This window comes from Lonchura striata, chromosome 2 (assembly GCF_050655825.1).
Source record: "Lonchura striata isolate lonStrDom1 chromosome 2, ASM5065582v1, whole genome shotgun sequence".
Lineage (NCBI taxonomy): Eukaryota > Metazoa > Chordata > Aves > Passeriformes > Estrildidae > Lonchura > Lonchura striata.
In genome coordinates this window covers 73,801,436-73,814,411 of record NC_140704.1, presented here as the reverse complement: position 1 = coordinate 73,814,411, position 12,976 = coordinate 73,801,436, and the positions used below count along the sequence as shown (strand labels likewise).

The 12,976-nt window shown below is 42.5% G+C and overlaps 1 protein-coding gene across 1 annotated transcript in view; it reads left to right on the top strand.

The window, feature by feature from the left end:
• The first annotated feature begins 7,747 nt into the window (after positions 1-7,747).
• Positions 7,748-12,976, top strand: part of NFX1 (nuclear transcription factor, X-box binding 1) — a 93,606-nt gene continuing 88,377 nt past the window's right edge. Inside the window, exon 1 of the mRNA XM_021540509.3 lies at positions 7,748-7,816. Coding sequence (XP_021396184.2) covers positions 7,792-7,816 — 25 coding nt within the window. The 5' untranslated portion in view covers positions 7,748-7,791. The remainder of the gene's footprint in view (positions 7,817-12,976) is intronic.

Here is a 12,976-nt window from a genome sequence, read left to right as displayed (position 1 = left end):
CTTGACCCATGGGATGATCATTATGTGCCCGGGCTGGACACTGTCTCTATTGTTTGGACCTTATATCTTAATTTTTCTGTATAAAAACTGAATCTGGGCAACTGCCCAGGGTCTTTTTGTCCCTGTGGCATTCAGGCAATACAACCTTCTCTGGACTGCACACAAATTGACCTCTCTTTGTATCTTTATCCTGAATCCTTGTGGCCACTGTGGCACGCCGCCGCTCGGACCACACCAACCCAGCCGCTGCCTGGTAAGCCCAGAGCAGAGGGACTGCAGCAAACCCCGGTTTCCTGAGGGGACAGCTAGCCAGAGGGGTCCCGGAGGGCCGGGGAGGAACGGGGAACAGTGCAAGTGGCCCCCAAAAGTGACAGAGTAAGTTTAGGGTTACCTTTTATATTGCTAATTTGGAATTAGATAATACTACAGCAAGTGGCTGTGTTAACCTCCTTATCAAATGTACATGGTAAAGCATTAAGGGACACATATTATTGCAGGGATTTGCAATAAGTAAAAGAATTTACTTATTTTCTAGGAAAGGGGGGAATGAAACAGTGGAAATTTAACAGGGCAGAAATTCATTTGGATTTAGGTGAAATGTGTCACTTTGAATTATTAGTAGCTTGCTGGCATAGGAAAAATATGCTGTTTAGTCTGGTAGCTCTGCTGCACTCCTAAAAACTGCCTCAGCTGAGGAAAAATAATGCAAATTTTCAAGGTGATGAGATAAGAGAGGAAGAGAGGCCCCTTGAACTTTGAAACAAAGACAAAAAGCCAAATCTGAGTCTGCAAGAGACAGACAAAGTGTAGTGATGCACTGCCTGCTCCAGGACGGTTTAGGTGAATGGAGACGAGAGATCTCTGAAGGTTGCTCTTGGGGTATAAGGTTTATTAGGGATGGAGAAAGGACCCGCCTTGAGCTGCCAGACGCAGCACGTGGCGAGGCTTAAGGGGATGGGGGAGGGGAGAGACAAGAGGATGCTCTAGGAGAGGGGGGGAGTTCCAAGAGGAGGGGAAGTTCCAAGAGACCGTCTGGCCCCTCGGAGACCCCTTATCAGGGGCGTTACGAGGTCCGTGTGGTGAGCCATCATGGGGGCCGCATCTGCTGAGCGGCCAGAGGGCTGCCGTGTGTTCACGCGTGCGGGGGCTGGCGGGGTATGGAGCTCCGGGGTGTCTCCCTGTGGTTGGGGCGGCTCGGGCTGGGGTGGCAATGTGGTGCTGCCCGCTTTGCGCCGCCATGGCGCTGGGACTGGGGGCGTCGTCACGTGGTTCTGCGGCACGGGTGACGTCGCCTCCCTGATCTCAGGGATATCCGTAAGAGATGGTTAAGTTGCTTATAGAGATCTCTATCAAGAGCAGAGTTGGATTGTGCCATTTTTTAGACCTGTGTAGCTCACCTCGATGTCACGAAAGCGGGGTCCTCTGTGGGGTTCCGACGTACCTCCGGTCGGTATTCAGGATCCTGTGGGGGGTCCCCTCAAGGGGTCCGGCGCGGGCAGTGCTCAGCAGTGCTCGCATGTGCTCTGTGCACGTGGCGGTGTGCCACAAGGCTCCTCACTGCCTCCGCAGCCTTCGCCTGTGCTCAAGGCAGAAATATCCTCCAAGGGCTCCAAGAACTCGCTACTTGGTAACGAGTCGCGGTGCTCGAGGAATGCCTCGGCAAGTTTTAAAGAGCTCCAGCTTCGAGGTTGCCTAGCAACAAAATGCCGTGCTCACAACACCGATGAGGAGGCTACAACAGGTTATTTAGTTACCGTCCATGGAGAAGTGTCCCACAGGTAGAAAAGCCAGAGACGTGTGGCTGCAGGTCTGAATGGGTTTGTATTCCTCGTTGGGAACCAGTCTGTAGGGACCGCTGGTGCTGCCTGCTGCAGGATGGTTTAGGTGAATAGAGACGAGAGATCTCTGAAGTTTGCTCTTGGGGTATAAGGTTTATTAGGGATGCAGAAAGGTCCTGCCTCGAGCTGCCAGACGCAGCACGTGGCGAGGCTTGAGGGGATGGGGGAGCGGAGAGACAAAAGGATGCTCTAGGAGAGGGGGAGTTCCAAGAGGAGGGGAAGTTCCAAGAGACCGTCTGGCCCCTCAGAGACCCCTTATCAGGGGCTTCAAGGTGGGCTGGAACAAGGCTCGGGTCAATGGGGTTACAGGCACTTGATGTTTTAGGGGAGGGATACAGGTGCAGGGTGAGCCATACGTTTTAGGGGTTGAGATGGAACAGTCCACTTGACCCATGGACTCAATCCATAGGCAAGGGCATTGTCCAGCTAGCAGAGAGGACTGTTCTCATCCTGGCTATATTATTTGTGATTAATTATATTTCTCTATCCTCTCTAACAACAAAGTGACCAGAGAGTTCTCTGTACAAGGACTAATTGCAAGTTATAACACAAAACCAGAAAAATGAATATGCATGAATGTATTGTGAAACTCTATGCATATATACTAGTAAGGGGGAATAAAAAAAGGATCAGAAGTTCTCAGGGGTGTGCATGTCCTTTGAGGGGAATGATCCCCACATGTGTCCAGGTCTGTAATACACATACTAGCTTTACAACTTTCACAAGTTGTGAAGCTAGTCCGCAAAGCTTGAGACGAGAGGCTGTGAAATGCTGACCTTTTGGGTAACATGTTTCTGTGTTACTGTGCTGTGAATAAATTGCTTTTTGGAACTCAACATCTAAGACTCTGTCATGGAAAACCTGGGGTCAGATTTGGAAGGGAACCAGGTCCGACTGCATTTGAGTGGGGTCTATCAAGTGGGGCCACCTTCAGCTCACTGGAGCCACTCGATGTAAAGGGGCTTCAGTCTTAGGAGTTAAGGTCTCTGCCATTGGGATTATGACTACCAGAGTGTTTCATAAATAGGAAGACTGGGGAGTTTTCTTAACACAAACCAGACAGCTTTCATCACCTATTCAGGCCTGTAGGGGGACCTGCTTATTTCTTCCTCCTTAGACAGCAGGGCTGCTGCTTACTGAAGCCTTCAAACCAAGGTGTGAGCTATTTGGAGCCATGTGGAACTGGTCTGGTTTCTCAGCATTGTGTAGAAGGGAACAGTTGTTGCAGGACACCTATTTTTGTCTGGGTAAAAAGGCTATGTGGGGAATTCAGAACTTGTCTTCCATAAGCACGAAAAACACAGCACCTAGGACACCAGAAGCAAAGGTAGGATCAGCTTGTGCTATGCACCTTAGAAATCAGAAGTGGGTACAGAATTTCAACATCTGAAAATTCATGTCTGAGACTCCCATCTGGGCCACTGTCTTTTTACTGACACTCAGATTTCTCAAACCAGACTGGCCATTCTGTTACTAGTACCGTGTTACTAGTACCCTACCATTATGGTTTTCAGCTTCAAACTTTTTTGGTGGTTTAAGTGCAGTTTAACTTCTTTTATTTTTATATTTTACTCTCTGTCACTGCTTCCTGGATGGACTCTAAATGATTTTTAATTCTATGTCACCTCTCAAAGTCCTTTCCCCATTCCTTTGTCCTCTGGGAAGGAGGACCCAGGTTTGTGTATAATATTTATCAATTTATACACTGTCTTGGCATTATCTCTACTTATTCTTTACTCCTTTCTTAGCAAAGTTTAATAATTTGACTTGTTTTTTGTTTTATGTTTTTTGGGTTTTTTTCACACTACTGAGCATAGGTAAGACATTTTCATACAATGTCTTGTAACAGCTCAGGGCTCTTCCTTTTAAATGTGAAGGTGGGATGGTTTCTTCCCACATGCCCTTCTTCCCTAAATTCCATTTTTTGCATATATACTCAGTACTCAAGATTCTTCTGCTCGTAGTTCTTCTCAGCCTGCCATTGTCTATTATTTCCCTCAATAACACTGCACTATCAGCAGACTCTGACAGTGCCATTTCCAGAACCTTGAGAAATATGTTGCACAGATCAGGTTCCAAAACACTTCCTTGTGGGACTCTATTGATGACTTCCTTTTCCTGTGAAAAAGGACTATTGGCTATCTTATTTGCCATCTTTCATTCAGTTATTTACACCTGCAATTATTTATTTCTTGGCATTGTAACTTTTAAGAGCTTTTGATGACTGACCTCTCCAAATTCCCCCCAGAAATCCATGGTCAGTATTCCAGAATCTGTCTCCCTTAGCCATGAGGGACTAATAAGTATTTCAGTAGAACTGTGAGATTGTGAGTCAGTTCTTCACTTTACAAAAGCCTTTATGACTCATCCCTATTACAGCATCTTTATGAATATACTCACCAATTCTAATCTATTTTACAATTTCCACTAAATTGCCTGCTATGGACATCAGGACTACTTTTCTAGATTTCTTACAGCATTCTTTTAAAATCAGCTTTCAAGAGCCAGCTGTAGCAGATACAGCCCTGCCTTCTGCTACCAAATCAGCTTTGTAGTAGAGTTTTGTACTAGGACAGTTTGTAGTTCACTCTTGAATTCTTTTAGAATTACTGGTTATATACTGTCTAGTCCTTGTGATTTATTACTATTAATTTTGTCTATATGTTCCATAACCTATATGCTACATATGGAGTCTTTTAAGACATAACCCCTACTGAGTCCTCTCATAAAAAAGGAGAGCTGGCTTGGGAATCTCATCCATCTCTGGATGTGAGATTCTGTTCATCTGTAGTGAACACAGATGTAACAAATTAATTTAAATTTTCTGTTATTTTATTTGTACGCTCTTTTACATTTCTTTCAATTTCCTGGTACTGCAGTCTGTTGGGCAGACAGCCAGCGCCTGAAGTGTTTGAAAGGGGATTTATTATTAGATTTTATTCCTTATGCAAGCTATTCCTCAAATTCTTTTAGACTCTCTCAGGGTGTGGTTTACTTTTTATCTGTCACAAATTTGGATTCTATTTTCAACATTATGCCCAAACTTAACTTTTGGAAGGATGCCTCTAAAAAGCTTTCTCCAGCAATAAGCATTTTTTTTTAATGAAAGCACATATTGACATATTGGTGGGTGACTTTTTCTTTTTTCTTTTTTTTTTTTTTGCTTGTCCATAAGGGCTTTATGTAAGGAAGGAAAGAAAAAAAAAGGAGAGAGCATCACAGTGTGCTGCAATTGACTGTGCCTGCAGCACCTTTTAACTTCTCCCTTGCCTTCTGCAGGTGTACACAGTACTGCATTAAACTACTGTTCCTGGCTTCAGGGATTGTAACCCAAATGGCATTTGGAAATACCTAGGAACAGCTTCTATAAAAATCATGAACTACAGGAAATACTTCACACAAAAGGGTACGGTGTGTACGCAGGAGACTCATGCTGAACATCTAGACTTGTAGTTTATTTGATGTAGTCCATTTCATCTTCCTCACCAGAATCTCCACATCATGACAACCTTGCAGTCTTCATGTCAAGGCATGTCCTGAGCAGTCACTGACCCCACCATGGGCTGGTTTTTAGAAATGATTATAGGCTGATGACTAAATGGCTAAATGAAAATAGGTTTTTAGAAATGACTATACCATGATGACTGTTCAGCAGTGAATGTGTTTCTATTAGAGATTTGTCCTCCTTGGCATGCATGCTGACACAGATCTAGGCTTGCGCTTCTCTTCCTTCTGCTTCCCTGCCTCATCTCCCCCTCTCCCTTGAAAGGCAAGGCTGTTTACTGTCATCCCTGATGCATATAGGAGAGATGACTGTAAGAGCCTTGAGTACATCTCTCCCATGTCCCCACCCCCAACATCCTGGATGTTTGTTTGGAGGAGCTCGTACCAACTTCAGAGTCCCTACCCCTTGTTCTTTCCCTCACTGCTTTAAAACACCTGCTCTCTTCTGCCTGAATTATGTTGCAGGTATGCTTATGCCTAACCTCACTGACTTTTGCCGACTGTCTTGACTTCTATCTTAAGCTGCTCTGTCACTACAGGCTTGCATGGCAACCTGGCCTGTTGCCTGGACTGTTGGTGAACCTGCCTCTTCTTGCTCAAGTATTGAATTTGCTGACTCTCAGCTCCCAGCTCTATCTTCTACATGGAGCAGTCTGTCCCTTCTATCCTGACAGTCATACTGTTCAGATGAAAAGAAGCAGCCACTGAGAGAAATTAGTGAAAAAATGGCAAAAGGATTGCAAGATAAATATTCAAGCGTGACAAAATAGAAACAAAATTACATGTTTTAAGAGAGGGTGCATGATACAGTGGGGAGAATCTTTCCACTATCCCTGAAGTGAAAAGATGAAATTATGAGGAAAAGATAAAAAGGCTATTTTGGCCAAACTAAAGAAGAAAATAAAAGCAGATGCCTATAGAGAAATGCTGGGCATTTAAGTTAGGCTATTAGGAATGGATGGAATTGACGCAATGCAAATTTAAGACAGGAAAGAGGAAAATAAAGCCGAACTGTTTAGATAAAAAGGGAAAATGGGAATAAAAGAAAACCTGTACAGACCTAACCATTAGCAATTATGCATCAGAACATACAGGAAAATTTCCTTAGTGCTTTCTGGGTACTGACTGTTTTCTTGGTGATAACAAAAAAAAGAATGTGCATACTGAAGTGCTGTGGTATTCATGAAAAGCAGTTTTGAAATTTTGTAGTAGTTCTAGAGGAATATTATGGTCACATCTTTAAATAGTGACAGAGAAGTCCATGCGAACTAGAGGGCTTCTTCTTAACAGCAGCAGGAAAACCATGCACCATCTCTGAAAGGATGTTACTGACACATACTTTCTTTGCAGCCTTAGACGATCATCATGTTTACATATAGCAAAGCACTTCATGTACATTCAAAATACATGTCAAATCATGTAATGTTTTCATTGCTATACTGGTTTGCAAGCTTCCCTTGCAGCAATGGCATGAGTCTGGGAGGCATTTCAGTAGCTAGTGTTTCTGCAATAGTCCGCAAGTTCTTTAAGATCTTTGAAACCATAAACTTTGCCCGTAATGAACAGCAGCATTATGCAGCTAGTGGAACTTTGAACGGAGAACTTCACTAGAAGGGTGGGGTCTGGAGGTTAAAATGCAGACAGGTTGTGAGCAGCAGTGTTCCTGAGGTATCATTCTTAGAGTTGCTGATGTTACAGAACTATGAACAGAATCTGCAGTCTCTCTAAAAATCAGCAGCTCTGTAAGGCCTTCAGTAGATGTACTGTAACCATGACACTGCAAACCTCTGCAGGAAGGTGTGAATCATGAAATGGTTACTGGTGCTGAAACCCGCATTATGACAAATCATGCAGTTCTATGGAGTGTTTGTAGCTGGAGCATAAGATTTGTCTGCAGCACCAGCTGTAGTATGGGAATCTTCGTGTTGACTTTTTTAATGTCTCTGCTACCTCCTTCAAGATAGCCTGATAACAGATCCCTACTTTCTATCCTGTGCCTACAGAAAGTACCTCTTTGATACATGCAGACAGAGGGCCGAGCTGTCCTGTACCCACCCTCCTGCTCTTGGCCCTCTCATCCGGGCTCTGAAATGCTGGAGAGAAGCCGATTGCCAAACAAAACGTCAACTTATTGCCAGAGCCAGCATTTCTTTTTTGCTGTTTGTCTTCCTTTCTTCCTCCTTTGGAATATCAAACGAGGTTTCCGACTTCCAGCTCCTTCCAGGGATGGGAGAAGCACCACCCGGAAGACACAACGCTACGCAACCCAACGCCTGCCCGTGCTCAGCCCGCCCCGGCTGCGCCCCTCCCGCCCCGGGCTCTGCCCTCCCCTCCCGCGCGCCGCTGCGGTGCGGCTGCGTGCGGAGAGGCTCCGTCGGCGCTGCGTGCGCGAGCGGTGCGCCTGCGCAGCAGCGGGGACGCCGGGCCGTGGAGCGGGGTTGATGCTGGCATGGCGGAGGCGCGGCCCGGGTCAGGTGAGCGTGGCTGCCGCTCTGGGGCAGGGGGACTGAGGACCGGGGCTGCAGGATTGGGTGGGTGTAGTGAAGGGCAGGAGGAGTCATTACTGCCCAGTGACACTAGCGGGTAGGAAGTCGCGCCGGGGCGGTCGCCATCGAACGCTGGCTTGTCGAAGGGCGCGGGCTGCGGCCCCACCTGTTGCTGCTGCCCCGTGCCTGCCCGGCTGGCCTTGGCGGTGCCTGTGGCGCTTAGAATGGCTGGGCTCGCCTGTGCCGCAGGGCCCGGTTGGAAGAACTTTGCCCGAGGAGGAACGTGCTTGGTCCTGGTATGGGACAAAAGAACGTAACGTCTCTGGTAACACCAGAGAAAATACACAAAGAAGAACTTAGTTACTGGAAAACCTGTTTGTCTCTGCCCACCCATGTCCTTGAAACCCAGGTTTCAGGCAGCCCGCACAGAGCAGTGACAATGACAACGTCTTAGGCCCACGAGATACTGTAAAGCCGCGTCTTTTGGAGGGGTCTCAGAGGGATCTCTGAGTAGAAGTCTTGGACATGCAGGAGGTTACTGCCTAGAGTAGGTGCTACGTGTTCTGAGGAATCTAGGCAGGGCCTCACGGATGGAAAGCGTTTTAGATACACGGCCTGGATCGGGATTGAGTGCAACATGCAAGAAAAGAGTTTTCCTTTTGTTTTGCCGTGCGTGTTTGTATGATGCAGGTTCAGATTAACTTTAGTTTTTTGGTTGTGATTGCTGAGGAGTGGGGAGAAAACCTTTCAAGATTGATATTTCAGACTTGCGTTTAATGATTTGTCCTGTATTCCGGGTACTTAACAATAGAAGAACTCTTAGGTAATTTTGTCATGAGTATGTATCTAGAAATAACAGTGTTGCTGAGAGTAATCAATGACATTTAGTTTTTTCATAATGTTGCTTAATTTTACTGTAGTGCAGTAGACCTCTGTTAATCAATGTCACGTTGAGGTCAGTTAATGAGCTGACTAATTTCATTGTTCATAGTTGTTGGATTTCTGTCAGGGGAAATCCTGGACTATTGTGTTTTGGGTGAAGAAGAAAGTATCATTCTCTATTTTTGCAGCATCCTGATGTTAATTCAGGTGAAGATTATCTACAGCAAATGTCCTTAACAGCATCCCCTGTTCTTGGCAGCCTGCCTATCATGATGGAGAAGTTACAGGATTTTTTGGTGGTGTGAGAATGGGTCCACTGACTGACTTGTCAGAGGTGAAATGGCCTGGGACGTGGTACAGAGAGCAGAGACATAGTAAAGCTGATGCAGTCAAATTTTTTCTTGTCTTTTATATTTTATGCTGTCAGGCTGTGGGTCAACTCTGATTTTGAAATCTTTTTGTATAGTATATATGTATTGGAATAAAGAGTCTTAGATATACTGGGCTAAAAATTGCTTTATTGTAAAGCAGTAAAGTCTGGATGGGGTGCCATTTCTACACTTGTCTTATAATAAGGCATAACAAAGTAGCACAGATTGTATTTGGGATTAAGTTCTGGAGTTGGGTCATTTTTTGTGCTCTCAAGAAAAATCTCATAGGTAAGTTTTGAGTTGTACATGTGCAGTATTAGAATGGAAACTGGATTTTGCACTGCAACTTCAAGTGTCTGATTTTGAAAGCTTATCTTCGAAAGATGTTTCTGCTCTCAGAATAGAACAGGGGGTTGAAGAGTGACAGTTTTGGATCACTACAGATGTGCTGCTAATCCAGGACATTTTGTCAATAGTGAAGAATTATTGAGACCCAGGAAATGACAAAGAGGAAAAAATACAAGCAGCAAGGCAATTGTATAATAATTGTTCACATTGATGCATCTTTCTAGTTTCAGTCCCTATGCACCTACAACGGACAAATGTATTGTATTTAATAGCTGTTAATGGATTTATTCTCATCAGTTGCTGTAATTGCTGTTGAATGTAGTTTTGTTTTTTTGCCATCATGGTGACAGCTGGGTGTTATACAAGGTACAATGAGTCATTAAGCTGAAGATAATCAGGGAATTGCTATAAAACATTGCCCACTGTAAGGGGGAAGAAGAAAGTGAAAACTTAAAATGTATTTGTTTTCCATATGCAAAATCTATTCTGTAGTAGGTCCTTTTGTTAGGATAATGAAATTACTTACGACGAAATCCTACTTCCAAATTCTCTCGCATGTCATCTTGAAATGGGCTGGCTAAAACTTTAATGTTCCATTTAAAGTTTAGATGCACTGAATTGGACATGAAATGACAATATCAATAAATACAATAACACCACACTGCACCAATATACACAGGGGACTAGCTAGCTGGAAAATAGCTTAGCAGAAAAGGTGAGATGAGGCCACCTCTGGAGCACTGTGTCCAGTTCTGGGCTCCTTGTGTACAAGGAGGTCATGTACATACTGGACTGAGTCCAGCAAAGGGCCATGAAGATGGTTAAGGAATTGGAGCATCCCTCACGTGAGGAGAGATAGAGAGAGCTGAATATGTTTACTTGTAAGAAGTCCCAGATAGTAGTGCTGTGTACAAATACTGAAAGGGTAGGACTAAAGAATATGGAACCAGATTCTTCGTAGTGATATTAAATTAAAAGTGATAGTAAAAGGGTTTTAAAATCATGGGGATTTAGGGTTAACAGGAAAAATAAGCTTAGTAGACCCTGGAAAAATAAATACCCTAAGCACATGAAGAACTTGTTCTTGCTAGAACTGCACCTGTGTAGCTAGTACATGATAAATGATATAATTGTTAGATGTGATGATTGTTTAGTAATTAAATATAATTACTGTTTAATCATAAGAATTATAATGAGAAACTATGGTTAGGGACCTAAGAAAGATCACGAGAAACTCATGTCAATGTATACAATAGAACAATATAAGTTTAATAATTAATAAGTTATATATTGATAGAATATAAAATACATTCAGCTCGAAAGCCATGTCAGAGTCAGATTTGGATTTGTACCCCTGACTCCCAGAGCTCTTAATAAAAGCACCTGCATATAATCATATCCTGTGATTACGTGTGTTCCAGAACACTAACAAAAGGACAAGGGGCTACAGGTACAAAACATACAAAATTCTAGCTGAACACAAGGAAAAGCCTTCTTACTGCGAGAATGATAATAACACTGGAATGGTTTGCTGAGAGAGGTCATAGCCTCTCTGTCCTTGGAGATACTCAAAATCCAGCTGGTCACAGTTATGGGTAACTGACCTCTTTTGGGCAGAATTTTTGGACTAGGTTATCTATAGAAGTCTCAAAATGAGCCATTCTGTAATTCTATGGTTAGGCTGGTTTTGCATGTTACTCTCTAGTAATTTCTGGCAAGTGTTGTTGGAAGGGAGCATATATTTTATGACATGAGCTAATACAGTTGAAATAAACAATGAGTTTTGGGCATGCAGATTGTTTTGCCTGGAAATGGGTTGCACTGCTTGAGTCGTTAAGCCTGAAACAATGTAACTCGTGTTTAGGAAGAAATTCAACATTTTGTAAATCTGTGTCATCTTGAAAATGATAAGATTATGTAGGTGAATGTATAAAGTGATCAGAGAAGACAGAAAATGTAAACTTGGTAGTTGGTTTAAAGCTTCCAGTGCTATGGGGAAAGCCTTAGATTTCCATAATGGACCATTCATTTTTTGTTTGTTTGTTTTTTGGTTTTGTTTGTTTGTGGGGCTTTTTCCTTTTGTTCTTTTGGGTGGTTGTTGTACTGTTTAATACAGGCATTTTAAGAGCTGCAGGGAGTGTCTTCTATGTAACTAGCGCTTTGTGTGCAGATAAATCATCTCTTGTCTGGATATATGTAATGTTGATGCAAATAGATTGCTGTGTGCACATTCTAGTGTCATCTACCTTTAGGTGAAAGAATAGGTTATTTGAATTGCTTTAAAAATGAAGGCATCCATTCTGAAAAATTAGCTTTGTATTATAGGTGAGAGACAGTACATAAATAGAACATCTATTGATAAAATATTCTGAGTGGAAAAGGACTCATCAAGAGTCACTGAGTCAAATACTTGATATCACTCAGGACAACTTAAAAATTAAATATCTAAGCACATTATTAAAACAGTTCTTGAATACTAAAAAACTTGGAGTCATGACCAATTTCCTATAAAGCTTTTTCCAATACTTGACTACCCTTTATTTGAAGTTTTTCCTGATACTCTCCAATCTGACCTCTCTGTGACCAAGCTTTAAGCTTTCTTTCACTTGCTATATCACTAGCCACTGGGGAGAAGAAATCAGCAACTGCTCTCCACTTCCTCTCATGAGAAAACTGTAGGCAGCAATAAGGTCACTCCTCAGTCTCCTCCAAGCTCAACAAAGATAGTATTTTCAGCTGCTCATGTAATTTAGTCCTTTTACCATCTTTGTTGTCCTTCTTTGGACACACCTAATATTTTGATATAATTTTTGCATTGTGGAGTCAAACACACAGTACTGAAGAAAGTGTTTTTGCACAGAGTGCAAGACACTATTTTGGCTGAATTTATGGGTATCTCATTGAGAACAGTCAGTTAAAAGATGTCTGATATCTATTTAGAAAGAATGGTAATAATCAGTATTGTTTGTTTCCTTCCAGTTTTATACTGATAGGAAGGAAGGAGAAGGAAGGAAATCAGTTCTGTACTAATTTAAGAAGGAAATCAGTTCTTCCTGTCTAGGAATTAAAGCTGAATTAATTTAAGAATAAAGAAGCACTAAGTCTGAAGCCTAAGGGGCTGTTCTGTGGACTATTGTATTTTTAAAATTAATTTTGTCAATATATTTTTTCTCTTATACTTGTTTATAATTATGAACTTCATATTAATTAAAGTAAATTATGTAATTGTTCTTAAAAATCTAATTGAATATAGCTTCCTAAACCGTTCTAAAATTAGAGCTTAGGCATAATGTCATTAAGTGGCACCTTCAAATGTCATGTATTCATAAAAAGTACCTAAGCTGTTTGCTGTACTGTTTTTGAAGATGAGCTTGTACTTATTAAAATGAGATGAGTACTTATTATTTTGCCTCTTTTTTTTAATGGGTTCTTATCAAATTATTTTTCTAAAATATAGCTTACAAGGATTACCTCTTTGCCAGGACATTGTGTCTCTGTTAGCAGTTAGTGCTGAAGGGGTTTAATGCTTGAAGCCATATTGTTTTCA